Below are 24,107 nucleotides of genomic sequence, written 5' to 3'. Positions count from 1 at the left end.
ATAGTTTTATTTCCTTTAAGAACTTTTTCTTTCAATTGACTAACTGACATTTGACTAACTGGTACAAAAGGCCTAGCTTTTGGCCAGTCTTGACTTCCTTTTTTTCTCATTCTGTCGCCCAGGCTAGAGTTTTGTGGTGTCATAGCGTATAGCAACCTCTAACTCATGGGCTCATGAGATCCTCTGAGACTACAGACACCTGCCACAACACCAGGCTATTTTTCTATTTTTAGTCAAGATGGGATCTCACTCTTCCTCTGGCTGGTCTCCAACTCCTGAGCTCCAGTGCTCCACCTTTCTGGGTCTCCCAGAGTGCTGGATCACAGGCTGAGCACCACACCTGGCTCCAGTCTTGACTTGTGACATGCCTTCCTCACTGGGCTTTATCATTTAAAGTGAGATCAGTACGATTCTTCTTTTCACTGAAAACACTGAGACACTATTATTAATTGGCTTTATTTTAATATTTTTTATTTGATAACCGGGAATAGGGAAGCTGAGGAGAAGGGAGAAATGGGGGAATGGCCTGTCAGTGGAATAGTTGGAACACATGTTTACCAGTTAAGTTTGACATCTCACAAGGGCTGTGGTTCCTGGTCCCCCAAAATTATTACAATGGTAACATCAAAAATCGCTGATCAGAGATTACTGTAACATATAATAATAATAATGAATTTTTTTTTTCTTGAGACAGTCACAAGCATTTGCCCTGGGTAGAGTGCTGTGGTGTCAGTTCACCGTAACCTCCAACTCCTGGGGTCAAGCGATCCTCCTGCCTTAGTTTTCCATTTTTAGTAGAGACGGGGTCTCATTTTTGCTTAGGCTGGTGTCAAACTCATGAGCTCAAGCAGTTCACCTGCCTCAGCCTCCCAGAGTGCTAGGATTATAGGTGTGAGCCATTGAGCCTGGCCAAAATAGTTTTGTTTTTTTTTTAATTTTTTTAGTTATTTTTTTTTATTAAATCATAGCTATGTACATTAATGCAATCATGGGGTACAATGTGCTGGTTTTATATATAACCTGAAATATTTTCATTAAACTAGTTAACATAGCCTTCACGACACCCTCTTAGTTATTGTGTTAAGACATTTATTTCTATATTTAGTAAATTTCACATGTACCCTTGTAAGATGCACCTTAGGTGTGGTCCCACCAATTCGAAATAGTTATAAGTACTGTGAGAATTACCAAAATGAGACCCAGAGGCAGGAAGTGAGCACAAGCTGTTGGCAGAATGGTGCCAATAGACTTCCTCAGAGAAGGGTTGCACGGACCTTGAGTCTGTAAAACTTGGAATATCTGGAGAGTGCAGTAAAGTGAAGCTCAGTAAAGTGTGGTGAGCCTGTGTGAGAGAAAGACACATATGCAGACATATACAGCTGACCCTTGACCAGTGTGGGGGTTGGGGACATTGGGCCTCCTTCCCCTCATGGTAGACATATCACTTTTGACTCCCTAAAAGCTTTGCTACTGATAGCCTGCTGTTGACTGGAGCTTTGCCAATAACATAAACAGCTGATTAGTATGTATTTTGTATTTGTATTATATACTGTATTCTTACCATTAAATGAGAGAAAACATCACTAAGAAAATGATAAGGATGAAAAAATATATTTACTGTTTGTTAGTGAAAGTGGATCATCACAGAGGTCTTCACGTGGCCTGGTGAAAGTGAGGAGGGCAGTTGGCCTGGTTGTCTCAGGGCGACACAGGAGGAAAGTCTGTATCTGAGTGGCTCTCACAGCTCACACTGTGTCCTTCAAGGGCTGGCTGTTCAGTTGTCCCTTGAACATCTTAAAGGGGGATTGTTCCAGGGCCTCGGCAAACACCCAGGTGTACAGCTGCTCAAGTCCCTTGCTGTGGCCCTGTCCCAGGGTCTATAGCTGGTTAGGCCCAGCCATACCAACTAAATGGTGCATAGCATGGTCATAAGCCTGAAGCCCTTTTCAACTTGTGGGATTAGGAAAAGGTAGGGAGGCTCTGAAGCTTAGGCTCACATTCTCAATATCTCCTTTTCTAGCTGAAAATATTTTGTAGGTACTCAGTTTCTTAGTGCTTCAAATTCCTTGACAGAATACTGGAATTTTTAAAAAGTATCTATTTAGTAGAGTCATTGTGAAGAATAAAGGAGTGAGTACATGCAATGCTGTTAGAACAGGGTCCAGCACATATTACTTGCTCAATAAAGAAAGCTAATTCGGCTCAGTGCCTGTGGGTCAAGCAGCTAGGATACCAGCCACATACACTGGAGCTGGTGGATTGGAATCTAGCCCAGGCCAATGACAACTGCAACCAAAAAATAGCTGGACATTCTGGCAGGTGCCTGTAGTCCCAGCTGCTTGTGAAGCTGAGGCAAGAGAATTTCTTAAACCCAAGAGCTGTGATGCCATGGCAAGCTACCCAGGGTGACAGCTTGAGATTCTGTCTCAAAGAAAAAAGAAAAAAGAAAGCTAATTCTTACCCTGTTGTAAGAAATAGTATGCCGGGCAGCACCTGTGGCTCAGTGAGTAAGGCACTGGTCCCATATACTGAGGGTGGTGGGTTTGAACCCAGCCCTGGCCAAACTGCAACAACAACAACAACAACAACAACAACAACAAAAAAATAGCCAGGTATTGTGGTGAGCACCTGTAGTTCCAGCTACTTGGGAGGCTGGGGCAAGAGAATCATCTAAGCCCAAGAGTAAAGGTTGCTGTGAGCTGTGATGCCATGGCACTCTACTGAGGGCAACAAAGTGAAACTCTGTCTTTAAAAAAAAAAAGAAAGAAAGAAATAGTATGCCAAATTTCTGTTATTTTTTTTCTGGGAAAATGGAAAAGGAAGTAGGATATTTGGTCTGGATTTTTAAAAAGATATAAGCTGAATAATAAAATGCCAATTTTGAAAATAGATGCATGAATCAGTGAAAGTTTGCAGGAATTGATACCAAAATATTCGCAGTGGTCATGTTAGGGTGTTTCAGAATATGGGTATTTTATATTTTTTCTTTATCTGTATTTTCTAAAACTTCTGTAGATGAATGTGTATTTTTTTTTTCTTTTTTGAGACAGGGTCTTCTTATGTCACCCTTGGTAGAGTGCTGTGGCATCACAGTTCACAGTAACCTCAAACTCTTGGGCTTAAGCAGTTCTCTTGCATCAACCTCCCACGTAGCTGGGACTACAGGCACCTGCACAATGCCGGTCTATTTTTTGTTGTTGCAGTTGTTTTAGCTGGCCTGGTCCAGGTTTGAACCCACTACCTTCTGTGTATGTGGCTGCACCATAACCACTGTGCTACAAGCGCCAAATGTGTATTTTTTGTAACTATTTAATTTTTAAATGTTATTTCTAAAAGTGAACATTCAGTAGCAGAATATCTAATATAAGCAAAAGAGAAAGAAACTGTTTTTTGTTTGTTTGTTCTTTTTTTGAGACCGTCTCAGTCACCCTGGGTAGAGTGCTATGGCATCACAGCTCACAGCAACCTCAAACTCTTGGGCTCAAGTGATCCTCTTGCCTCCAACTCCCAGATAGCTGAGACTACAGGAAAGGGTCACTATAGCTGCCTAATTTTTCTGTTTTTATTAGAGAGTCTCCCTTTTGCTCAGCCTGGTGTGAACCCCTGAGCTCAAGGAATCCTCCCTCCTCAGCTTCCTAGAGTGCTGGGATAACACACATGAGCCAAGAAAGAAACTTTTAAACTTTCTTTATATCAAGTATTCTGTTGACTGTCTTAATCATGAGCTGGTCTTTTAGATCTAGTTGACTTACTCATGAATCTTTACTTAATTCTGATCTTGTCAATTCTTTACTGAAAGTAAAACATTAAATTTTTATCATAAATTCCTATTAATTGACATGATTATGTTACTATTTTGAGTGCCTAAAAAGAGACATTGTATTATGCCTTGTAAAAAGTGTCTAATTTTATATTAATTCTGAAAATTCTCTCTGCAGGTTGGAGTTATAGATTTTTCAATGTATCTCAAGGATGGAAACAGCAGTAAAGGGAGTGAAGGGTATGTGCAAAGAAAATTACGTTTCTTTTTTTCTCTGATGTAGTATTATTTTGTCTTTGATAGTATTTAAAGTTCATAAAAGAGCTGCCTTAGGGCAGCACCTGTGGCTCAAAGGAGTATGGTGCCGGCCCCATATGCCGGATATGGCAGGTTCAAACCCAGCCCTGGCCAAAAACTGCAAAAAAAAAAAAGAGCTGCCTTAACAGACTTGCTGAAAGAATTACTGATGGTACAGGTTTAATAAAGCCTTGCGAAATACACCTGTTATGCCTGCTGCTAAATCCTAAAAATGTTTTTAGTTGAGTGACTTCCCTGCTGTGTGGTTCAAGAGCAAACAAAATAAAAGTTTATAAAAGGAATCCAATTGTCCATCTCTGTAGTGGGATTTTAAACATGGTTGCTTTGACCAGAGGGATTGTATTTTCTTTTTTGTTTGTTTCTCTCTTTTTTTTTTTATTGTTTGGGATTCATTGAAGGTAGAAAGAATTAGATGACACTCATTGCATTTGTTAGGTAAAGTCCCTCTTACAATTGTGTTCTTCCACCAAGAGGTGTGTCGTACACCGTGACCCCGCAACCTCCCCCTCCTCCCCTCTCCCCACTTGCTCATTTACCTACCCTAGTACCCCTTGTATTAGCTCATCTACTGCCTTCATATTAGAATAGACTACATTGGATTCTTGCTTCTCCAGTCTTGTGATGCTTTACTAAGAAGAACATGTTCCACTTCCATCCAGGTTAATACAAAGGATGTAAAGTCTCCCATCTTTTTTAGGTATGTGGTATACATATACCATAGCTCATTAATACATTCCTGGGTTGGTAGACATGTAAGTTGTTTCCATGTTTTGGTGATTATAAGTTGAGCTGTGATAAACAGTCCAGTCAAATGTCCTTATGATAAAAGGATTTTTTTTCTTCTGGATAGATGCCTAGTAATGGGATTGCAGGATCAAATGGAAGGTCTAATTTGAGTTCTTTTCAGATTCTCCATACTTCCTTGCAAAAAGGTTGTATTAGTTTGCAGTCCCACCAGCAGTGTAAAAGTGTTCCCTTCTCCCCACATCTAGGAATTGCATTTTCATCATAAATCAGTTTGCTTAAAATTTGCAGTATGCATGATGGAGTTAATGTAGAATACCAACATTGGAAGAGCTGAGTACAGGCCATAGGAGATCTCTGTACTGTGTTTATAACTCTTTCAGTAAGAGCTGAGTACAGGCCATAGGAGATCTCTGTACTGTGTTTATAACTCTTTCAGTAAGAGCTGAGTACAGGCCATAGGAGATCTCTGTACTGTGTTTATAACTCTTTCAGTACACCTAAAATTATTTCAAAATGCAAAGTTTCAAAAATACTATGGTGCTTAGTAATCAAAAATCAGAACTGTATTTTATACCATTTATAAATTTAGGAATTTAAAGTATAATTAGTCTGATGTGGGTTTATTTGGTAGTTTGTTTGTTTGGTTGGTTGTTTGTTTTGAGACTGAGTCTTACTCTGTTGCCCAGGCTAGAGTGCTATGGCCTCAGCCTAGCTCACAGCAACCCCAAACTCCTGGGCTCAAGTGATCCTCCTGCCTTTGCCTCCTGGTAGCTGGGACTACAGGTGCTTGCTACCATTTCCCACTAGTTTTTCTATTTTTAATAGAGACAGGGTGTTACTCTTGCTGGTCCAGAACTCCTGAGCTGAGTAGGCCACCACACCTGGCCTTCCTCTAATGTTTCTAACCTTGGGTAGTAAGCTCAGATCATGTCACTTGTTCTTTGTGTCCTTAATTTTGACTTTTAGTTGAAAAGCTTGGCTGTTTAACTTTTGCCTATTATACATAAGTTGGTTCTAGTAACCCCCTTTTTCCACACTTCATTTTCTCAAGTAAGAAAAGTACTTGATCTTTGGGAAAGCTTTTTATACCATTCACTTTGAATGTAAATAGCACTTAAAGCCAAGTATGTAGCCTTTGAGAACAAGCATATTGTACTAGAGTGAATTTTGTTTTTGTTTTTGGTTTTTTGAGACTGAGTCTCACTAGGTCGCCCTTGGTAGAGTGCTATGGTATCACAGTTCACAGCAATCTCAAACTCTTGGGCTTAAGCGATTCTCTTGCCTCAGCCTCCCAGTAGCTGGGACTACAGGCGCCCACTTCAATGCCCAGCTATTTTTTTGTTGCAGTTGTTTAGCTAGCCCGGCCGGGTTCGAACCTGCCACCCTCGGTGTATGTGGCTAGTGTCCTAACCACTATGCTCTGAGCGCTGAGCCCACTAGAGTGAGCTTAATTCAGTTCTGTGACAAGTAGAAAATTGCTACTATAAATAATACAAGCAAAGCTGAAAAACCTGTTAAAAGAAGAATGCCTCTGATAGATTATAACGTCCTCCCTGTAACCTAAATTATTAAGGTTTGTAAGTTACAACAAACGCTTCATTAATGTATTTTTTTGTTTCTAAATTTTTTAGTTTTTCTGGGTGATATGTCGAGGGGATTATGCATCAAGTCTGCCTTCTTGTTTTTCCTCCTGTTTTATGAAAAGATGGAGAGGTATCAGGTTCTGGGTATTTTTGATGTTACTTATTTTATTTGTATTTTTTCTTCTTTTTCTCTCACAGAGATGGTCAGATTACTGCAATTCTGGACCAGAAGAACTATGTAGAAGAACTCAACAGACACCTGAAGTAATAAATATATTACTTGGGAATTGCTGAGGGAGAAAGAAAGGGTAGAATGTGGAGCAATGAGGATCAATTCCATCAACACTCAACAGATGCATACGGAATTCCTGCTTGCCAGGCACTGAGTTAGGCACTCAGTAAACAGCATGTAGCTAATTAGTAACCTTTAGTGAAAGGCAGTTAAGATTAGTATGTAATTATAGCTCTAGTGAAAAAATCCATTCAGTTAAGGATTTTTATGTCATGTGACATAAGGCCAGGCCCAGTGCTTCCTTTCTAGCACTCTGGGTGACCGAGGTGGGTAGATTGCCTGAGCTCACCAGTTCAAGACTAGAGCAAGACCTAATCTCTAAAAAAATAGCCAATGGCACCACATACGCCTCAGCTGGTAGGTTCAAACCCAGGCCTCGGCCAGCTAAAACAACATTGACAACTACAACAATTAAAAAAAAAAAGAGCCAGGCATTTTGGCAGTGCCTGTAGTCCCAGCAACTTGGGAGGCTGAGCAAGAGAATCGCTTAAGCCCAAGAGTTGGAGGTTACTATGAGCTGTGATGCATGGCACTCCACCCAGGGCAATAGCTTGAGACTCTGTCTCAAAAGAAATAAAGAAATAACCAATGTTGTGGTGGTCACCTGTAGTCCCAGCTTCTTGGGAGGCTGAGGCAAGAGGATCACTTAAGCCCAAGAGGTAGAGATTGCTGTGAGCTGTGATGCCATGGCATTCTACTGAGGGTGGCAAAGTGAGACTCTTGTCTCAAAAAAAAAAAACATGTGGCATACAGTTGAAATTGGTGGCTCCCTGGGCTTAGTAGATAACAGCCATACATTTCAGGGTTGATCTTGGGCAAACCACTCATTATTTTAGCACTTTTGGGTTAATCATTTCTCTTCACATTTATACATTGAATTGATCCCTGCCTACTGAGATGCACAGCCTACGAGCCAGCCGGCCCCCTGGCGGCCCCCTGACCATCGCGTCCCTTTCCCTCCTGGGCAGATGGCAGCATTTTGCCTTCATAATTCTCTGAAGAGCAGAAACTAATTAATACATTAGTTTCCCTTCTTCAGCTTCACTACCAGTGATTCACCAGGTATAGTAGTAGTCCCCTTTATCTGCAGTGAATCCTTCCCAAGACCCTCACTGGGTGCCGGGAGTCACAGATAATCCCAAACCTTTGGTGCACTATGCCTTTTCCTATACATGCATACTTGTAATAAACTTTAAATTATAAATTAGGGACCGACCGTAAGAGATTAATAATAAATAAAATAGGACAATTTTAAGAACATACTATCATAAAAGTGGTGTGTGTTCCTCCCTCTCTCAGCATGTCTCACTGTGCTGTACTCAGCTGTTTTCAGACCCCTGTTGATGGTGGGTACCTGAAACCATGGAGAGTGAGCATTGTGGATAAGGGGGACTGCTGTATTTTTGAGCTGTCCAAGGCATGAAACAGTTTTCTCTCTTCTGAGGAGAGCTGTCCAAAAGCTATTGGTATTCTCAGTATTATGTTCTGTTATGGTAAAGACTGCTGAAGAGTTCAGAAGAATGATTAATACATTCGTCAATTATCTTATTTATAGTTCTCTTATGAAAGACAGCCATTTTAATTTAATTAAGACCTCTGATAAGACCTCTAATACAATTATACTAGTATCAATATAAATTTTAAGTAGGCTTGGTTCCAGCTGGCAAATTCAAGGACAATTTAAGTATTTTTTCTGGGGGCCAAGAACTAATGATTATAATGACTGGTGGAGAAATTAGCCAAGCAAAGTTACAATTACACTTGATAGTGAAATAGAAATGATGACGACACTATTATTTACAATTTCCATGCCTCAGATTTTTTTATCTGTACTTGGGAATACCTAATACAGAGTTGTTCAAAGGAAGATATGAAATAACACAAGTCACGTAAGTTAGCAAAGTGCTTGCTACATGTCAGCACTAAATCTACGCAGCCTGTTATGGTCAGACAGCTTGAATTCACTGTGAAGTAAGTTGCCTCTTTTATTTCACTGAACAAATACATAATACTTAAATGAGTTCAAACTCTAGTCTCAAAGATACAGCTGGTAAGGTAGACATGCCCTTTGTAAGCCCAGAATTTGTCAAGAATTGTGGACATTATGGCTCAGTGCCTATGGCTCAAGCAGCTAAGGCGCCAGCCACATACACCTGAGCTGGTGGATTTGAATCCAGCCCAGGCTTGCCAAAAACAATGACAGCTGCAACCAAAAAATAGCTGGCTGATGTGGTGGGCTCCTGTAGTCCCAGCTACTTGGGAGGCGGAGGCAGGAGAATTGCTTGAGCCCAGGAGTTGGAGGTTGCTGTGAGCCCACAGCACTCTACCCAGGGTGACAGCTTGAGGCTCTGGCTCAAAAAAAAAGAAAAAAAAACAAGAATTGTGGACAGTAGACAGCGATGAGTGTGTTTGAAAAGGAAGATAGAGGGTATTGTTCTGGTTTTTCAAAAGAAGCCTTTGTTTTTCTTCTCTTGATAGTGCTACTGTAAATAACCTCCAGGCAAAAGTGGATGCATTAGAAAAATCCAACACTAAACTGACAGAGGAGGTAAGTATTTTGGAAATTCTTTAATTGACTTACAGAGTTTAGTAGTGGACCTTAGTAGAACCAGTAATTTCTGTGCAAGCCTGAAGGACTTGGCATCTGACAGCTGCTGCAGTGGGTGAGTCCTTATTCTAAGCTGAGTGGCCAGTCAGCCGGGTGTAGGGCATCATCACTGCACGGGGAGGGGTCTCCTTTACCTGGCTGGTCAAGAATCTGGGTTTCTTTTGAGAGAGTTTTTGTCTAGGCTAGCCTAAAGCAAATGTTTAGCATCTAGCATGATACTTGTCATTTATTCATTCAAAAGAATGTTCTGGGTACTATGCAAGAGTAGACAGAGATGGTATGTGCCAGGCCTGACCTGTGTGTTCCAGACTGGCAGACTTCTCTCCCTCCACATCCTTGTTTTCTCCTTGGGACAGTGAGACAGATGAGATGAGGAGTGCAGTGATCCCTGCCTACTGAGATGCACAGCCTATGAGCTGGCCAGCCCCCTGACGCCCCCCTGACCATCATGCCCGTTTCCCTCCCATGCAGATAGCAGCATTTGCCTCTGCTTCCCTTTTAACTTCGTAATTCTCTGAAGAGCAGATAAAAATAGACATGTATATGAAAATTCTTAGAAAAATCCCTAACATAAAAACAGAAAAACAACTTCCTGTTTTACTTCTGATTAACAAAAGCCAAAGGATAAGTTACAGGAGTGTTTTCATTAAATGGCATTAGATGTTTCTTTGAAAGATATTAAATTATCCAGGTGGCAAAGAGTTTATCTTCATTATTTCTGATTATAATGATCCTATTACATATAGTGAGATAGTTTGGTTTAAATGAAATGAAATTCATTTAGAAAAGTGCTATTTAACCAGTTAGAAAAGTACTATTTAACCAGTTTTTCTTCAGAATGAATGTTTTCATTATTATAATTTTTTTATTTTTATTTATATATTTATTTATTGCAGTTTTTGGCTGGGGCTAGGTTTGAACCCACCACCTCCAGCATATGGGCCAGCGCCCTACTCCTTTGAGCCATAGGCACCGCCCAAACATTTTCATCATTATAATTTTTAAATGCCTCTCTTATTACTCAACTCTGTGGACTTCATTTTTGGATGAAAACTCTTAAATTTTTCATACATATTAAAATTTTTAAATTTTAGTTTATGGATATAATGCTTAGAACATTATCCCACTGGCTTTTGGAGTGTTTAGCACAGAAACATCCTACCAGGCATATGACCAGCCACTCGCTGGGCTCTGGGCTGGGCCCCTTGGGTTCATGACTTGGTTCTGACACTGTGAGCTTTCTAGTCCTGGACCAACTACTCAAGCCTCTATTCCTTCCTCTATTCCTCTCAGTAGTAAAATGAGAGTAACAATAATACTGTCTTAGAAGGTTATTGCATGAATTAAATGATTCAGTATGTGATGGGGGCCTAGAGTGGGGCCATCATAAGCACTCAGTCACACTTGTCTTTCTGACTTAGACTTATTACCCTAACAATATTCATTTATTCGAATAATTGTTTATTTTACCGGTAACACTTATTTTCTGAGACCCTGAACATGTAGAGCTGAGAGCACCATGTGCACATCACAGAGAACGAGTAAAGTTACCGGGTTTGCTTGTTCTTACTTCCATTTTTGGATTTAAGAGGATTAGTAAAAAAAGATAATAGACCTTCTCCCTTCAGATGCTCTGAACTAAAATGACAAAGTGAAGAATTAAGCAGATGAAGGTACAAATAATCTACTTGATTATCAGTAAAGTTAAATTAAAAGCCCCCTGGGATCTGCAGTCACTATAGGTATCCTGACACTTTCTCTTCAGTCAGAGTCTTGCAGTGACCTGCCTGAGGGCGAGCTTGCTTCTAGAGGGCAAACCTACTGGCCCAGAATTACTGTTCTCCATATTATTAGGCCCAAAGACCAAAAAGAGAAATGGGCTTCCAGAAAGCCTGCCTGAAGCCTGGCTTCTCTGTACTTTCCCTGTCACAGGAGAGCTGAGCAGGCCTGCACCTCCCTCTAGAGAGGAGGCGATGAAACAGGAGCAGCCGGCGGGGGCGGGGGGCTTCACATTCTCTGGGAGTCTGGAAGGCGTGGGGAAGCAAGAAGCCTTTCCACTACTCTTTTCCCTCCTATGGAAAGGGGACATAGGTGTTTCCCTTAGCAGCATATTGCTAATAACATTACCTCACCTTTTTAGGTGCTGAAGTGAAATCTCTTCAGTGTTTAACAGGATCTTTTAGAGTGAGAACTTTGGGGTTCTTTAATCTTTTAAAATTATCTAGCTGGACACCATGGCTCATGCCTGTAATCCCAGCAGTCTGGAAGGCAAGGACTGGAGAATCACTTGACCTCTGGAGTTTAAGAGGAACCTGAGTAAGATCCCTTCTCTACCAAAAACAGAAAAACTAGCTACGTGTCATGGCAGGTGCCTGAAGTCCCAGCTACTTGGCCAAGGCAGGAGGATCACTTGAGCCCAAGAGTTTGAGGTTACTGTGAGCTGGGCTGACACCATGGTACTCAACCCAGGGTGACAGAGTAAGACTCTGTCTCAAAAATATATACGTATATATCTATAAAAGGTCTCATGGAGGGTTTGTGACATGGGTCTCATGGCATAAGGTGACCTCTTTATTAAACATTTTAGAAATAGATATTCTTACTAAATATGATTACACCCTTGAGATAAACAGTCTTAACTTTTTGGCACTGAAAAAAGTTTGCACATAAAAAGCAGCTATAATAGGAGATATTTTTTGTTTTTATTTTAATCTACTTTAAAAATATTTCTCCTGGGTGGCACCTGTGGCTCAGTGGGTAAGGTGCTGGCCATATTTACCAAGGGTTCAAACCTAGCCCCGGCCAAACTACAACAAAAATACATCCGGGTGTTGTGGTGGGCGCCTGTAGTCCCAGCTACTTGGGAGGCTGAGGCAAGATAATCACCTAAGCCCAAGAGTAAAGGTTGCTGTGAGCTTGTGACGCCACGATACTCTACTGAGGGCGATAAAGTGAGAGTCCGTCTCCCAAAAAGAACAAAAATAAAGTATTTCTCCTGAGTTCCCTGTTAGAACCTTCTTCCTAGGTTTTAGAGAGCTTGCTTTCTTCCTAAGGATATCCAACACTGAAAATTATGCCCTAGCAAATCATGACTTACCATTTACTATGTTAATTGTAAAAGATTATTTTTAAACTTTTATCAACAGCTTGCAGTTGCAAACAACAGGATTATTACCTTGCAAGAAGAAATGGAACGAGTTAAGGAGGAAAGTTCCTACATACTGGAATCCAATCGAAAGGTTAATCTTACTGGATTTATAAAATATTCAGAGAGAACATGTGTTAGTGGTAGGGGGGCATCTCTAGAGCTACGGTTCCCAACTGCTGGGCTACAGACCAGTACAGCTTAGGAACCCAGGCCACACGGCAGGAGGTGGGCAGTGCAAAGCAAGCAAAGCCTGGTCTGTATTTATAGCTGCTCCCTGTGGCTCACATCGCCGCCTGCTCGCCTCCCCATCTCCCCATCATCCTCACCCCACCTCCAGGAAAAATGTTTTCCATTAATCTGGTCCCTGGTGCCAAGAAGGCTGGGAACTGCTGCTCTGAGGACTGTCTGAAGCAGCAGTGTCTTGAGTGGAGCGCACTGTTGGGGTTGGTTGTGTCCCAGGTGCACAATGGAAGTTGTGGCAGAGCACCCCTTTTCTACAAGGTACTACCTGGCTTTGTTGCCAACCACATCTGTTTAGAGGCTTTTAAGAAATACTCTAATTCAGGGTCTTGTTTACATAAACTAATGATTTGTGCTATATTTAACTATTATATCTGTTATGTTAAATAAATGCCATTATTTTTATGTCATGGTACTGTTATATAAATGAGACCTTATCATTTGATGTCACTGAGAGTTGCCATGTAAGTGATTTTTATAAATAACTTAGTTCCTTAGAGCACCAGCCTTTTCATACATGTCTACTCTAATTTTGCAAACCTTTTATGTACTGTACAAATCCAAGCCTTCTTTTTTCCCTCTAAAAACAAAGAAAACACATACACCTTATTGATTAAGGACATAATTTTTAACACATTTAGCCATTTATGATGGCCAAGATCACATTTATCAACATTGGCAGTTTGTACTCAGTTAGAGCAGTACCACTTTGGGAGGCAGTGGAGACTGATGCGCTTCTAGCACCTACGCTCAGATACTTGTCAGTGCTGTGGGTGTTTTTCCCCCTGCCTTTTGTGAGTTCATGTCATACTTTTTATTACCACTAGTGCTGCTATCGCTAGAGAAGTCTTTTCACTTCTCTTTGTCTTTATGCTTCTAACCTGGGAATCCAAATATCCATAGTTACAGAACTGCTCCTGCAGAGTCCCCAGGCTCTGGCTGGGGCTGAAGCAGTTCATGGGGAACATGTTTGACTTAATGGAGGAAACTGGGACCCTTCAGAGAATGTTTGCTGACCTACTTATTTTTAGCTGTGGTCTCTGCACAGCCCTAGATGCCAGGGGTCAGGTGTCTGGGGAACAGCTTGGACCCTGTAAGCCTTGGGCCCAACTCCTGTTTGCCACAAGGCTGATTTTTAAAACTACTACCACCTGGTTTGGTAACATATCTTAGGATTTTAAATAAAGTGGCAGGAAACTCTCTGCTTAATCTTTTAAAATGTACTGACTTACTTTCTTTAAATTGTCTTGAGGTTATACCTGCTTAGGTGTGATCCTTAACTGGAGAGCAGTTGTAGTGTCTGCTAATTCCAAGCAGGTTATTTAAATCCTTTAATATGTACCATTTTGTTATCTTTTTAAGGGTCCGAAGCAAGACAGAATGCCAGAAGGCCAAGCACTGAGTGAAGCAAGGAAGCATTTGAAGGAGGAGACCCAGTTGCGACTGGTGAGGGTTGCTAAGATTAAATAATTGAGGAGCACAGGAAAAGGTGACTGTCGCCTTCAGTGGTTCTCAACCTTCCTCATGCTGCGACCCTTTAATATAGTTCCTAATGTTGTGGTGACCCCCTGCCATAAAATTATTTTCGTTGCCACTTCATAACTGTAATTTTGCTACTGTTATGAATCATAATGTAAATATCTGATATGCAGGATGGTCTTAGGCAACCCCTGTGAAAGGGTCATTCAACCTCCAAAGGGGGTCACAACCCACAGGTTGAGAACCGCTGATCTACTTAGAGGCTTGATTGTTCAGGCTAAGATTAGGGGTATCAGTAGTGTTCTGAAAAATTTGTATAGATCCTGTAAAACTGTTTTTCTTTTCAACCCACATTCCCTGTAACGTTTTCTTAGTCCTTTTCTGAGTATTCTCAAAAGTGATAATATTTTGCCAGTCTTTACCTTTTTGCCTTTATAGTTTGTATTATAAAAACATTAGGTGTATAGAACCTACTTTTTAAAATTATGTAATCCCCTCTTCGGCCTCATCCTCATCCCTGCAAAGATTGTGATATGTCTCCTTGGAGTGGACAGTTCCTCTTCCTCTTAAAAAGAACCATTAATACAGAATTATACTCTTATTTTTAGCTGTCATTTCTTAAATTATTCTTGGTCTTAGATATAAATGGATAAATTTGTCATCCAGTATTAGCTTTATTTTCTTTTAGAAATTATATATATATATTTATAATATGAAGTATAATCTCCAGTCAGAATCGCTACTATCAAAAAATCAAAAGCTAAGTATTGGCAAGGAGTGGAGAAAAGGAACATTGACACTGTTCAGTGGAAAACAGTGTAGATGTTACTTGAAATTAAAAATAGAACTGCCAACTACTGTATGATCCAACAATCCTACTACTAGATATATATTCAAAAGAAGGAAATCAGTGTATCAAACAGTTATCTGTATTGCAGCACTGTTCACAATAACCAAGACAGGGAATCAGTAGATGAATGTATAAGAAACATGTGTGCACAGCGGAACACATTCCTCCTTGATAAACAGGGAAAGTCTGTAATCTGTAGTCACATGGGTAAACCTAAACAACATGGTGTTAAGTGAAATAAACCAGGCACAGAGAGAGAAATACTGTACGATCTCACTCATTTATGGAATCTAAGAAGTTCTGATAGAAGCTAGGAGAACAGGCCAGGTGTGATGGCTCAGTCCTGTAATCCTAGCACTTTGGGAGGCCGAGGTGGGAGGATTACTTCAGGCCAGAGTTCAAGACCAGCCAGAGCAATGTAGCAAGACCCTGTCTCTACCCCTCAAAAAAAAAAATTTAACTGGGCATATAGTCCTAGCTACTAGAAGGCTGAAGGAAAAGAATCTCCTGAGCCCTGAGGTTTGAGGTTACAGTCTGTGATCTATGATTGGGCTCCTGCACTCCAGCCTAGGGGACAGAGTGAGAACCTTTCTCCAAAAAGAAAGAAGTGGTATGTTTGATTTTCTGTCACACTAATAATCATGCAAAAGAGGGAAGTCCCAGTTAAGTGGTACATGATAAAAATCTTAAAATGTTCCGTATCCTTGTGTCACAATAAGACGTTTGTTAGTAACGGAAGAAATTAAAAAACTAGACAGTGTCTTAGATGTGCCCTGAGTACAGCGTGGTCATAGAAGGACCTTAGGTCTGTGTGTCTTTGATCATCTGAATAATGTAGCTGTAAGAATGTTGAAACAGAAGGGGGGTTCATGTGAAGTGAATCTAAAAACTCTGTTAAGCCATATTGGCTGTTTCTAGTAATTGACATGTTACCCATGGTACCTAGAGGGTCTTCTAAGTTCCTAAGGCTCTTAAATACATATCAATGTTCAAATTTAGGGAATTCAGCTGTTGGACTTTGTGCTGACTACCATGACACCTACCTGTATTTACAGTTGGACATGACGTCAGTTGTCTCAATGTCTTAACAAAGTGCCTCAACTATGTGCGTATTTTAGACATTAAACAGCACTTTCTGGTTTAGCAGGAAAGTGCTAAGCTTGTCAGATTTGTACATTATTGAGTAAATCTCTCTATATGTCTCTGAAAATGAATGATAACTTACAACTATTTTGCCAGAGCATTCAGGCCTGGGAAATTCTGTGTGTCTTTTCCCGTGAGATATTATGGTTGGTACTCAGTTGAGGAAAGAGAATGTAAGTAATTTACCTACCTTTGGGAGCAGGATGTTGAAAAAGAACTGGAGTTCCAGATCAGCATGAGACAAGAGATGGAACTAGCTATGAAAATGCTGGAGAAGGATGTCTGTGAGAAGCAGGACGCCCTGGTGTCTCTGCGGCAGCAGCTGGATGACCTCAGGGCTCTCAAGCATGAACTTGCCTTTAAGCTGCAGGTAGGAGAAAGTTGAGGATGAGAGTCAGTGGCTGTCCAAGCTCCTAGGGCTTCACTCTCCCCTTCTTGTTCATTAGAATTACACTTTAAACACAAGAGGGAAAGGTCACATCTTGTGTTGATGCAACTTTAAGAGTCAGACCGTCATGGGGTCCTGGAAAGCCTTGGCCACTTTTCACATGTAATAGGGGGTGAGGATCTTTTTTATCCTGTAGAACTTCTGTTCTCTAGCCTAACATACTGAGTTATATGTTCTATTAGCTTATATACTGGAAAGTCAGTGGACCTTCTGATTCTGTGGTAAGACTGCATATAACAATACTAATTTTAAACAAATTGGCTTTTTTCTGTTTGAGATTTATCTGGTAAACAAACATATAAGCATTTTTATTTTCCCACATACCATTAGGTTTAAAAGGGATGTATGGGCCTGATGCGGTAGCTCATGCCTGTAATCTCAGCGCTCTGGGAGGCTGAGGCAGGTGGATTGCTTGAGCTCAGGAGTTCTAGGCGAGCAAGAGCAAGACCCTGTCTCTACTAGAGATACAAAAACTTAGTGGGCGTCTGTCATCCCAGCTACTCGGGAGGCTGAGGCAAGATCTTAGATGGCTTGAGTCCAAGAATTTGAAGTTGCTGTGAGTTGTGACGCCACGGCACTCTACCCAGGGTGGAGTGAGACTCTGTCTCAAAAAAAAAAAAATGTGAATTATATTTCAATATTTTATGTTATATAGGTCATTTATAATTCATTTCCATAACAGAGTTCGGACTTAGGAGTAAAACAGAAAAGTGAACTAAATAGTCGCTTGGAGGAAAAGACTAATCAGATGGCTGCTACCATTAAACAGCTGGAACAAAGGTAAACGTGCTGTGTCCTTAATGAAATGTCTTGGGCTGTGCACGTGGGAAGTGAAGAAAGAATGTGGTGTGCACTCGGAAAACAAAGCATATGCGATTCTTCCAACTCAGCATCAGCGTGCTGGTTGAAAGAAAGCTGATTAAGTTAGTGTGTGCTTTCTAAGATATGACTGAACACATTTTTAAGAAATGTCAGTTTATCATGACTGTTTTGAACATCAGAAAAAGATGTGTCAGGAAAGATGACTTAGAAGGATGAAAGGACTTTTAAAGGCCTGTTTGTGAGTCTGTGATCTTCTTCTTGTTCATCACTAAAGTCTTTGGATACTTTGGGACATGGAGATAGATGCCTGCCTAGGGTCTATTCTGGCTCTTTCTCTCCTTTCCTTAACTTTAACCCTTTTCTCCTCTTTCTCTTTGCTCTCTGCTCTGTCCTGAACAGTCCTGTAGCTGTCATTGTCACCTCTAGTGTGCTTCTCCAGCTCTGAGCTGGAGAGTGGTCTAGAGTTTTCATGCCCTGGCAGCTGTGTCCCCCAGGGCCTGCAGTCTGCCCAAATCCCACCTTCCCCTGCTGTTCTCTACTTCTGTTGGTCTGAAAGCAGCATGTTCCTGCTAGTGCCTCAGTAGCCAAGAGGAGTGTTTGAGACCTCAAGGTTGAATCCAACCCACTCAGGTAGTTGGATGTTTCCGCCTTTAATGCCCACTTAGTCACCAATTAAAAATGCCCTTCCTTGTTCTTCAGACACTTTTTTTTATGATCAGGTCAAATGCCACCCCAGGTAGATGGAATTCCCATCCCTTACATGCAGACCTTACTTGTGATGCGTAGAGCACTTCTCCCTGCCTGCTCTACCTCCTAGCCCTTTGTGTGTGTTTCTTTTTTTCTAGGGAGAGTGCAAACTCCTCATTTCTTTGCTAATCTTCTTTGTTCCTCATTACACCTATCACACTGTCTGGCACTCATTCTGCAGACACACGAGTGAATGGATGAGTGGGTGACTGGTTTTACTCATATAATTCTTAACCCAGAAGAGTCCTGAACAATAGTACATACTAATGTTAATTCAAAAGTTAATTGCAGTTAACTCTAGTGTGGCTGATAAATAAAAGGTTATGTCTCCTTTTTATTAGAAAGTTATTAAGTACTTGCTCATAAGCAGTTACATGTTTATGATATATCATCAATTTTAGTGTTCATAAATAATGTTCAAATATGTCTATTAGTGGCTTTTTTAGTTAGAATTTAAAACAGAACTGAAATAATGACTTATCTTTTCAAGTATTAAGCTAACTTATTCTCTTGCTATTTTTGTGTTTCATGTTTATTCATTTTCTCATTCCCCTTCCACTCCATTCTCATTTTTATTTTATTTAGTGAGAAGGATTTGGTGAAACAGGCAAAGACCTTAAATAGTGCAGCAAATAAGCTGATCCCAAAACATCATTAGGAAAGGTGCCGTTGGTCACCTTGCAAGTCAATACCACATCTAACTTGCAAAAGGAAGAAATCTGAAAGTTACTGTGTTTAGGCTTTTATTCTTTACAAAACGTTACCAAAACTTGACTTAGAATTTGTCTGACTTTTAAAAAAACACTTGGATATATAGGTTGAGTTATTTTCTTATTATTTTTTCCCCAGAGTTAGAAAATGGTATAAGTTTTTCCCCAGAGTTAGAAAAATGGTATAAGTTCCTAACTAAATGCTAAATAAACTGGGAAATTACTTCTGAGTTGACCAATAAATTAAGACATCATTAAAAAACAAAGTGTAGGGAATTGAAGCTCTGTATATACATTCATGATGCCTTTCCAAGCCAGTCCTAGGGATGTGGGTGTGCGTGTCCGTGTCAGCGAGCCTGTGCTGCTCGCAGTGTGATGAGTGGGAGGGGCCACAGGTGAGCTGCCCCTGCTCTAAAGTCGCTCCCATCGCAAGGCTGTGACCCCTTTTTACTTGGGTTACAGATTTAGTCCCTAAGCCCACGAGTGCTTACTACTTCATTGTGGTCCTGTCTCATAACCAAGACTGCTTACAACTGTTTAGCTTAGTGACTTCAAAAAACAACTAAAAAACGGCACCTACATTTCTTTAAAGTACTCAGAGATGAAGTTAGTGATTAGCCTGTGATAACATAATAACATGGAAGATTGGGGACCCTCCTAAGACTTGTCATCTCCTGCCTTTGCCATTTCCTGCAGTTCTACTTCCGACCTAGCTCAGAGAGACTAATTTTAATAACAGCACTCCTCTCCTGTAGAAAACACATCACACGGTTTCACACCTACCCAGCTTTTCCTATTGGAGCAGAGGACAAGGTGCAGGTGTCAGTGGCGACTCCCTGTCCATCAGTCCTTACTGACAAGCATTTAGTTAAGCGTTTCTGTTACTTTTTGTTTAGATGAGGATTTGCTAAAGTTCCTGGAAAATGAATAATTTCATAATTGGAAGAATATTTCAGCATAGAAAATAGATACATGATAAACTTTTATTCTTTGTTATCATTTAGTATGAAAATAAAGATTTTCAGTAGATAACCCACAAGCAATATTAGCAGGGCTGCTTTTTCTAAGTGACCACATACCTAACCCTTTCTAGGCTTTACATTGTAAATAATCCTATAAATACTTTGATATTTTAGGATGACTTTTTTTGACAGGCTTCACATAAGCCTTTATTCCTTCAAAAGGTCTTGGCAAAATATTTGGGTTTTTCTTTTTTCTCATTCTGGTATGCTTTGCAGCATTTCAGCTGCTGAGGTTGGGGCAAAGATGACCCATTTGCTTCCACCTTCTTTGCCTTTTTGGCAAAACCAGAATTAAGAGAGTAAGTTAGAACTCTTGTGTGCTTGCGTTGGTCCCTGTACAGACTTGAATCAAAATCAAGTCAAATAACATACATTTAGAACCACTTTGTGGAAGATCTGTGTTCCTGAACTTGCTTTAGTTCTTACAATTTTGCACCTATATAAAGGAAGCTCTTAGTATATATTCCTACCTTCATCAGCCTTTTGTGGTAATGAGTCGCCTTTGCTATGAGCATTTGGAAGGAGTGATCAAACACCAAAATAAAACTTTTTGAAGACTACATTATAGTTCTAAATTCTATTATATAAAGTCCCAAATGCTTTACCTTCTAAAACACGTGGTTTTATAGGTGCAGAAGTGTAAGATGTTTAGAAGGAAGCGTCCATCAGATCTCCCAGAGAGTGTGGTCAGGAGTCTTACACAGGCCCAGTGCTGAGTTCTCTGTCCTCACAGCCAGACCCACTTGGTGTTAGAGGGATGGAAAGGAAAGAGGCAGCCAAACTCTTGACAGAATGTTTTCATTATAGAATAACCCAAAGCCTGGGTACAGGCTGATGTATAAAGTTTGGTGGTTGGATATGTATGGTGTGGAGAAAGGGCAAGAGAAACACTATAATTCAACGTATAAGAAAGTAGTTATCTATTTGCAAGTTCCAGTTATGTTTGTTAAAGGGAAATAAAAAGTACCAAACCTATTAGGAAATAAAAACACAAAAATGGATTTAATCTAAATTATTGTGTACTTGAGGTTGGCTTTGGATATGGATTTTCTGAAGTGATGTTTTATTGTTTATCATCTGATGGCTGTAAACTGTAGCACTAGAATAAAAAAAAGTGGAAATCAGTTTTCCTCTGCCTGGTTCACCTTCATCTTGTTTTTCTTTAGAATTTGTTTCTTCTCCATCTTTTTCCCCTATGATTTCTTCCCCTTTGTCCTTCAACGTTTTTTTCCTTGCTCAGTCTCTCTGCGCCTTCTTCCTTGGGTTACTTTATTTTGTGTTGTGAACTTGGTCTTCCCCCCCACGTGGCTTTTGTTTTTTATCACAAGTTCATGTGGCTCACATCCAGATTGCGCCAGGCTGAGCGAGACCGCCAGTCTGCTGAGTTGGACAACCGGCTCTTCAAGCAGGATTTTGGAGACAAGATTAATAGTCTACAGCTGGAAGTGGAGGAGCTCACCAGGCATCGGTGAGGGGGCAACTAGAGCGGTCTGTGTGCTTCTGAGGTCAGGCTGCAGGTGGAGGGGCTTCCTGACTCTGAGTGTCAGCTCTGTCCTTTCTCTGGGATTCAGAGAGCTCAGTGTGCACCCCCATTTACAAGTCCTGGAAGCAACCTTTGTGATTGAAGAATTGGGAAATTAGAGCCCAGGGTCCCAGGTAAATATTGATTAGTAGCCAACAAAAAACCAATCATCTGTTACTATTTGCTGATTCTAACTGTATGGCAGGTACTTTATGTGCAGTCTCTCTGAACATTTTCACATCCTCTCTAGTAGGTGATGTCACTGCCCCACCGTCAAATGAAATTAAAGCTTATAGAGGTTAAATATGGCTAAATCATACAGTTAAGCTAATAAGTGGTAACACTACCATTTAAAAACTTGTCTCTATAAGCCTGGCATGGTGGCTCTCTCCTGTAATCCTAGCTCACACCTGGGATGCTAAGGTGGGTAGATCCCTTGAGTTCATAAGTTAGAGACCAGCCTGAGCAAGAGTGAGGCCCCATCTCTAAAAAAATAGCTGGGTGTTATGATAGGGAACCTGAAGTCCCAGCTATTCGGGAGGCTGAGGTAAGAGAATCACTTTAGCCCAAGAGTTTGGCATTGCTGGGAGCTAAGATGCCACAGCACTCTACCCAGGGCGACAAAGTGAGACTGTCTCAAAAACAAATAATAAATAAATAAATACCCATCTTTCTAACTTCACATCCTCAATCATTTTTCCATTTTATACCTCAGTGACAACGTGCTTCTGTGCTGAAGCCACTGACTTCAGAATAGACCTCTGTTGGCTGTAAGGCACATGGATAGCCACTAAGGACTCTGAGGGTTGGGGCTATAACTGGGGATTAGATACATAGCTCATTGATATGAAATGGACTGTAATGTCTGTCTTTTCATACTATATCTTTTGTTGTTGTTGTTGCAACCATCGTTATTGTTTGGCTGGATTTGAACCTGCCAGCTCAGGTGTATGTGGCTGGTGCCTCAGCCGCTTGAGCCACAGGTGCCGAGCCTCATACTATATCTTGCCAAAAATTTAGAAATACTGTATTTTATTTATAGCCAATTCTACTGCTTCTTAATATAAAATACTGATATTCAGAGTAGTGACCTTCAGGCTCTGGGAGGTCCTAAAGTACCTTCTTAATTACCCATGTTTTATTTAGCTTAGTTGTAATGGTTTTGTTGTATTTTATTACTTTAAATCTGATTGTCTGTATGTGCCTGGTAACTTGTTATTAATCAAGTATTAACACTTAATTACTGAACTTTAGAAAAGAGTTTTTATTCTTTAAAGAATGTGGGTATAGAAATCTGAATTTTCATCTTTTTCTTCTACCTGTCCTAGGAACCAGCTTGAGTTAGAACTAAAACAGGAAAAAGAAAAAAGATTACAAAACAGCGGTATCATCTCAGGAAAGAATTCCCAGAAACCAGAACCCAAGATGGTAATATTTGTTATTCCCTTGTTCATTTGCTTAATTTTAATTTGATTTCAGAGGCAACTTTGATGGGCCTGTAGTGTTCTTCTGTGGGTCTCATACTTGTTACTGTGGCTGTGAGCATGTTAAGAGGAGAAGCAGATGGTTACCACTAATAATTTGAAGTATGTGGAGAACTACTCTGTTTAGCATGCTGTCTTTTTTATTTCAGTTAGTGAACATAAAATCTAAAGAGCTTACAGAGGTTTAATTAAAATATTGGCCTATCTGATCCTATTATATATTTGTTTGTTTGTTTGTTTTTTTAGAGACAGAGTCTCACTTTGTCACCCTCGGTAGAGTGCTATGGCCTCACAGCTCACAGCAACCTCCAGCTCTTGGGCTTAGGTGATTCTCTTGCCTCAGCCTCCCGAGTAGCTAGGACTGCAGGCACCCGCTACAATGCCCAGCTACTTTTTTGTTGCGGTTTGGCCAGGGCTGGGTTTGAACCCACCACGTGGTCCTCAGTATATGGGGCTAGTGCCCTACTCACAGAGCCACAGGCGCTGCCCAATTTATTTATTTATTTGAGACAGTCTCACTTTGTCACCCTTGGCAGAGTGCCATGGCGTCACAGCTCACAACAACCTCAAACTCTTGGGCTTAAGCGATCCTCTTGCCCCAGCCTTGCAAGTAGCGAGACTACAGGCACCCACCACAATGTCTGGCTATTTTTTGTTGTAGTTTCATTGTTGTTTAGCTGGCCCACACCAGTTTTGAATCTGCCAGCCTTGATGATGTATGTGGCTGGTGCCATAACCACTGTGTTACAGGCACCGAGCCTGATCCTATTATTTAATCCGGCTTTTTAATAAGGTTATTCAGTCTTTAATTTGCCTGAAGTGGAGTTTCTAGGAGGGCAAACACTGCATTGACCTCTATTCCTTGATGCTTGGGTGGTCTGAGAACACACATTCAGGCCGGGCACAGCTGCACACATTTGTAATCCCAGCTACTTGGGAGGCTGAGGCAGGAGGAGGCTCAAGTGAGCCCAGGTGTTTGAGGGCAACATAGCCAGAAGAAAAAAGAGCACACCCTTTCACTTTTGCATGTGGGTAGCATTACAAGGCAGGCAGTAATGTGTGTGTGCCACAGAAAGAATTTGTCCCTAAAAACTTCCCAGGCAGAGCTTAAGAGTTTTGGTAGAGGCTCGGCGCCTATAGCTCAACCGGCTAAGGCGCCAGCCACATACACCTAAGGTGGCGGG

General features: G+C 40.8%; 1 protein-coding gene across 6 annotated transcripts in view; it reads left to right on the top strand.

Moving 5' to 3' along the window:
* Positions 1 to 24,107, top strand: part of RUFY3 (RUN and FYVE domain containing 3) — an 88,820-nt gene that overhangs the window by 57,999 nt on the left and 6,714 nt on the right. For 3 of the 6 annotated variants that reach the window (XM_012812154.2, XM_023507595.1, XM_012812157.2), the window contains 9 exons: positions 3,939 to 4,000; positions 6,607 to 6,672; positions 9,179 to 9,248; positions 12,455 to 12,547; positions 14,059 to 14,142; positions 16,371 to 16,538; positions 17,299 to 17,396; positions 21,266 to 21,385; positions 22,768 to 22,867. In XM_012812154.2, the coding sequence (XP_012667608.1) occupies positions 3,939 to 4,000; positions 6,607 to 6,672; positions 9,179 to 9,248; positions 12,455 to 12,547; positions 14,059 to 14,142; positions 16,371 to 16,538; positions 17,299 to 17,396; positions 21,266 to 21,385; positions 22,768 to 22,867 (861 nt within the window). The other 3 variants (XM_012812158.2, XM_003800956.3, XM_003800955.3) reach the window with 2 other exon arrangements.

The sequence above is a fragment of the Otolemur garnettii genome, unplaced genomic scaffold (genome assembly GCF_000181295.1).
Source record: "Otolemur garnettii isolate 467f Iridium unplaced genomic scaffold, OtoGar3 scaffold00191, whole genome shotgun sequence".
In the NCBI taxonomy this organism is placed as follows: domain Eukaryota; kingdom Metazoa; phylum Chordata; class Mammalia; order Primates; family Galagidae; genus Otolemur; species Otolemur garnettii.
This window is presented reverse-complemented; position numbering and strand designations above follow the sequence as displayed.